The sequence below is a fragment of the Contarinia nasturtii genome, unplaced genomic scaffold, assembly GCF_009176525.2.
Source record: "Contarinia nasturtii isolate CC-2019 unplaced genomic scaffold, AAFC_CNas_1.1 Cnas_scaffold_3834, whole genome shotgun sequence".
Lineage (NCBI taxonomy): Eukaryota > Metazoa > Arthropoda > Insecta > Diptera > Cecidomyiidae > Contarinia > Contarinia nasturtii.
In genome coordinates, this window is record NW_022201131.1 from 1 (window position 1) to 5546 (window position 5546).

The following is a 5546-nucleotide window of genomic DNA, read 5'->3' on the forward strand; positions in this document are numbered from 1 at the left end:
CCACTACCATCGGGTAAAGTTACAGTAGAAGAATGTTCTTGGATAGCGAGTTTAATGTGTCTCGGCGCTTTGGTTGGAAATTCATTCTTTGGAACCATTTCCAGTAAATTTGGCCGAAAAATTGGAATGCTTTCCCTTACGCTTCCGACTATTGTGAGTACAAAAAAAGGTGTTTGTGCATAAAAAAACGCCAAAACATGAAACTATTTAAATTTTGTAGATTGCTTGGACGCTTGTGATATTCGCTCAAAATGTGTACTACCTTTATGCTTCTCGAGCAATTAATGGATTCGTTGGTGGAGGTGTGTTCGTGATAATACCAGTTTACTTATCAGAAATTGCAAGTGATCGGTAAGCGAATTGTGTGATTTCCATTTCTTTCAGATAATAATTAAGTGACCATGATAAAACAATAATGCATATTCGTTATCGTTCATTTCACAGCGTAAGAGGAGCCCTGGGATCAATGTTGGTTTTAAGGGGCTAGTCTCACGATATGGAAACAACTATGGAAACATGAAATGTTTACAGAGGAATTTTGGATACTGATGTGACCACCCATTGGATATATAAAATCTACGGAAACATAACATGTTTCCATTCTATGTTTTACCAAATATTTCATGTGTTATCTATAGGTGGCGTTATCATTTAAATTCTCATTCTCATCCTCATCCTCATCCTCAACATTCAACCATCATTATTAAGAACGCGTCGTTCTTTTGTTAGCTTGTGATCGTCTGCAATATTCGCGATATTTATATCTTTTTTGTGTTTTGATAAAAAAAATGGAGAAAAATAATCAAAAAGATAAAAGAAAGGTTTCGAGAACATGGAATAGAGAGGAGATAAGGAAACTGATTGAACTTTACGAAATGAGAGTTGACCTTTGGAATCCTTCTTCTCAAAATTACATGAATCGGTGAGTTTCGAATGTTGAACATTATTTTTAATAAACTAAACTAAAACCATTCCGAAAAATTATAGAAATATTAAGCAAACACTGCTCTCAGAAATTGCAAATGAGCTGAACGTTAGTTCAAAAGACGTGTCCGCAAAATGGCATGCTTTAAGAACTCAGTTCAATAGAGAGTGCAACAAAGAACGAACACTCAAAAGCGGCTCTGGAGCTGATGAGGCTTACATCTCGAAATGGGAATATAAGTCTTCTTTGCGATTCTTAAACGTGAATACAATGTCAGGGGCAACCGTATCAACATTGGACTTGAATGAATTGTCATCCACTGGACCTATCGAAAAATTAGCTGAATTCGATATCAATGCTGCTATCGTTTTGAGTTCCGATTCGTCCGATACTAATGATAATCAATATGATGTACCGTCTTGCTCAAATAACAAACGGCGTATTGAACATTCGAGTAAGAGAAAAAAATCCAACTCACAGTCATCTGATGAAAATGTTTTAATGCAAAAAGCATTGGAAGTTATGAGCCATACAAACGACGAACTTGATGTCTTCGGTCAATTCATTGCCAGTGAAATGCGTCAAATTAGCGACTTATCAAAACGAAATTCCGTTAAGCGTGAAATTATGGCTATACTAATGAACAGTGGTAATGATATGCTGATAACAACAACTCAATTGCAGCCGTTTACGGTTTGCAACAATATAAGTCCTATCGATATAACAAATTCGGATGAAAACAAATTCCAATATTGTTTTGAATAAATAAAATTGCGCGATTGAGTTCGACCACGACCTTTCCCATTTAAAAAGATCCTAAATAAGTACGACATATACAAACCATTTCAACTTTTATTTTGTTTATATTGTTTTTCAAAACCGATGAGCCATTTGCAAGTGTGTTCAAAATGTATTTACATAGAATGATTGTTTACAGCCAAATAAAATTATTTATTCAACATTAAGAAGACTGTGAATAGCTTGTTTTGAGAAAATATTTATTTTCGTTGCTTATTTCGAATATTGAATCTTTCAAATCTGACATTTGTACATTACGACTTCGATTTATCCAATTTGACAGTTAGCTTGGTGTGCATGTTTGGTTGTATAAAACAGTTTGTTTCTGTAAGCGAAATGGATAAGGCTGAAGAAAATAGTTCTGGCAACTTGCTGCCATTGACCATTTACAAATGCACTGATAAAAGGTGTTCTTATTCAACTTTAAGGAAGGATCATTTAGATAGACATATCGATCAAACACACAATAAAAAACGCAAAATCTGTGAATGTGGAGCTCATATTTTGTCATCTGGATTAGCTCGACACAAAAGAACATCATGTCCATTGCTGAACAATCGTAGTTTAATTAGTTTGTGCATTGAAAAAGCCACCGAAAACTCACCGAATGAAACAAATGCATCATCTCATCAAATTACTGGAATGGAATTGAACAACTTTGTCGATACGCATGAAGAAAAAACTGCATGCTTAGTTTCAACAATAGGTTCTTGTGCTTCAAATCCGTTGGTGGTTCAATGTCCTGAGCCAAAGTGTAAATATTCGACATTAAGGATAGACCATTTGAATAGACACGTTGAACAAACGCACAAAAATAAACGAAAAATGTGTGAATGCGGTGCTCATATTCATTCCGCTGGTATGGCTCGTCATAAAAAAACATCATGCCGACTGCGTGCTTTGGTTGTTGAAAATGTCACTGATAACAGAAGGGATGAAGCAAAAGGACTAATAATCGCTGAAACTGAAACGAATAATAACACAGAGGAGGTCAAAGAGGAGACTGAAGAACAATTCGTAGCAATAAAAGATGTTCCTGTTGTAACAGATGAGCCACCTGAACAATACCCTCAAGCGACTGACTTCTCTATCACTCCATCGGAGTATATTTTGTATGATCCATCATTCATTGAATTTGAACATGAAGAGATAATTTATTAAAAAATGCATGAATGAAATCCTTTTGAATGAATAAAATAAATGTATTTATTTGGAATCGTCATCTTTGAATTTTTTTAACAAACATTTAGCGATAAAAATGATCAAAATGCAAATATTTATAAACCAATTCCAAACACATGTCACGATTACGCGCCAAAAATATATATAACGTTGAATATTGACGTTGAGGTTGGGGATGAGGAGTTTGTGAGAATTGACATTAGAACAATGTTGAGGATGAGGTGTTGAAAAGCGTATTCATTTTTAATTTGTGTATTTGATAGTGTGGAATAATTTATGAATTTAAATAAAATGAATAGCCGTGTGAATTTGAAAAGCATTTGCATCGTGTCTGGAACGACTAGCAAAAAGATAATCGATAAAAATATTCTGCGAAAATTGTGCAAAATTGATATATCAGTATCAGTTAAAAGAAAACTGACTGATGATGAAATAGTTTTGCATGCAAAACGAGCCAAGGTTAATCTGGAAAAAATGTCATCAAATTACATTCAAAATATGATTGTGGACGCGAGAAATGAAGTATTTTTTTTATTTGTTCACGCACAATTAAATATTTAATACTATGATATTTTATCTTTGCTAGAATCAATCGACACATAACACAATGAAATCAGAGAAAATTATACGATCCGAACCAAAAAATGTCTCAATTCGTTCAAAGTACATTCGAATGAATGCGAACAATGGGGTACTTATTATTACTTCACACCTTAAGATATGTTCGTTGCATTTTCTTTATTTTACATTGAACTTATTTCTTAGAAACAATCGAAAACGGAAGGAAAATTTAAGAATGAAACAACGCAAAAGGCTATATGTTGCACGGAATATGTTATTGGCGAAATCGTTTGGTGCAAGCTGAAAGGATATAAGCATTGGCCTGCATTAATCAAGAGCTTTGATGGGAATAAAATTAACATTTATTGGTTCAATGACTACCGGACATCAGCAGTATTTAAATCTCAGTTGAAAAAATTTCTTCCAAATTTAAATGTTTTCGGAAAAGATATGAATCTTCCACTTCAAAAAGCGGTGAAAGAGGCTTTACTGCTGTGTAAATCAATGAATGCAGAAGAAAAATAAATTTGTCTTGTATTAAAATAATTGGTTTTCGTTTGAAGTGTATTTTTATTTGACATTTTATAAGATTGGATGAGGTTGAAGGGTGAGGTTGAATTCATGTGTCATACATTTTCATCAAAAGAAATTCAGAATCAGATCAAACCACAGTTTTACAGAGTGACATGGCAATCTCGAAAAACACTGTTGCTTCCGCGGTTATCGTAGCCATTTTATTAACACAAAAAAGAAATAAAAGAAAAAAGAGAAAAATGTGGGTAAGAAATTGGATTCGTGCACGTGAAACTGAAAATTCCACTCATAAAATGATAGAACAGATGCGTAGCGAAGATGAAAATGCATTTAAAGGCATGTTTCGAATGAATGGCGTTCAATTCGATTTTCTATTGGAAAAAGTTCGTCCGTTGATTACAAAAAAGGATACAAATATGCGCAAATCAATTTCAGCAGAAACGAGATTAATGATAACACTAAAATATTTATCAAGTGGTGACTCATATAGAACATTGATGTACCTGTTTCGCGTTCCACATAACACCATTTCTGGAATAATTCCAAGCACTTGCAAAGCAATATTCTCATCACTTCGTGAAGAATATTTGAAGGTATGCTAACCAAAAATACTCTATTGTCCCAAAATACATTTTTTGTACATTACTTTCTGAAAAAGGTACCAAATACGTGTGAGGAGTGGAAGAAAATTGCCGATGATTTTCAAAGTAAATGGAACTTTCCGAACTGCCTGGGTGCACTAGATGGAAAACACATAGTTTTGCGTTGCCCGAAAAATTCTGGATCGCTGAATTTCAACTACAAACATAACTTCAGTATTGTTTTGATGGCATTGGTGGATGCCAATTATAAATTCACATACATAGACGTCGGTTGTAAAGGAAGAATTTCTGATGGTGGTGTTTTTAACAGGAGCTCTCTATATCATGCAATTGAAAACAATTTATTGAATATTCCGTCGCCATACTGTTTGCCCGGAACTACAATTGAAACACCTTATGTGATTGTGGCAGACGATGCGTTTGCGCTGAAAAGCTATATAATGAAACCGTTCAACTTTCGTAATCAAGATAAATCGCAACAAGTTTTTAATTATAGACTTTCTAGGGCCCGAAGAATGGTTGAAAGTGCTTTTGGTATCATGGCAGCCCGATTTAGATTGCTTAGAACTAACATCGAAATAAGTGAAAACAATGTAAAATTATGTGTTCTGGCCATATGCGTATTACATAATTTTTTGGTATCTGACGAAGACGAAATTTTATTATCTGATGCTTTGTTGAATTTTAATGAAACTTGTGAAAATGAATCGACAAATCCTATCAATTATTCAAACGAAGCGAAAGAAATTCGCGAATTATTCAAAAGCTATTTTGTCAGCCCAGCCGGAGAGGTATCTTGGCAATATGATATGATATAAATAAAAACAACATTTTTTTTCACAAATATGATCAGATAAGTTGGTGGCAATGCGACCATAATGGAAACATTAAATGCAAAGATTGTTTGAAAACTTGTTGTTTATACTGCATTAATAAACAAAATA

At 33.9% G+C, this 5546-nt stretch overlaps 2 protein-coding genes across 2 annotated transcripts; both read left to right on the plus strand.

Moving 5' to 3' along the window:
• Nucleotides 1–6: 6 nt before the first annotated feature.
• Nucleotides 7–1890, plus strand: LOC116350192. The gene is made up of 4 exons (XM_031781932.1): nt 7–153; nt 221–351; nt 445–922; nt 988–1890. Exons 3-4 carry the CDS (start codon nt 789–791, stop codon nt 1688–1690), a joined length of 837 nt encoding a protein of 278 aa, XP_031637792.1. The 5' UTR covers nt 7–153; nt 221–351; nt 445–788; the 3' UTR covers nt 1691–1890.
• Nucleotides 1891–4293: 2403 nt separating this feature from the next.
• LOC116350190 lies at nt 4294–5393 on the plus strand (the record flags this gene model as incomplete). The annotated part of the gene is made up of 2 exons (XM_031781931.1): nt 4294–4593; nt 4659–5393. Coding segments are annotated over exons 1-2 (1035 nt in total), but the record flags the coding sequence as incomplete, so codon positions are not given.
• Between the last annotated feature and the right edge of the window lie 153 nt (nt 5394–5546).

Coding starts and splice junctions, on each gene's coding strand:
- LOC116350192 (XM_031781932.1), top strand. CDS start 789: ATGGAGAAAAATAATCAAAAAGATAAAAGAAAGGTTTCGAGAACATGG. Junction 923..987: donor TCTCAAAATTACATGAATCG/GTGAGTTTCGAA, acceptor GAAAAATTATAG/AAATATTAAGCAAACACTGC.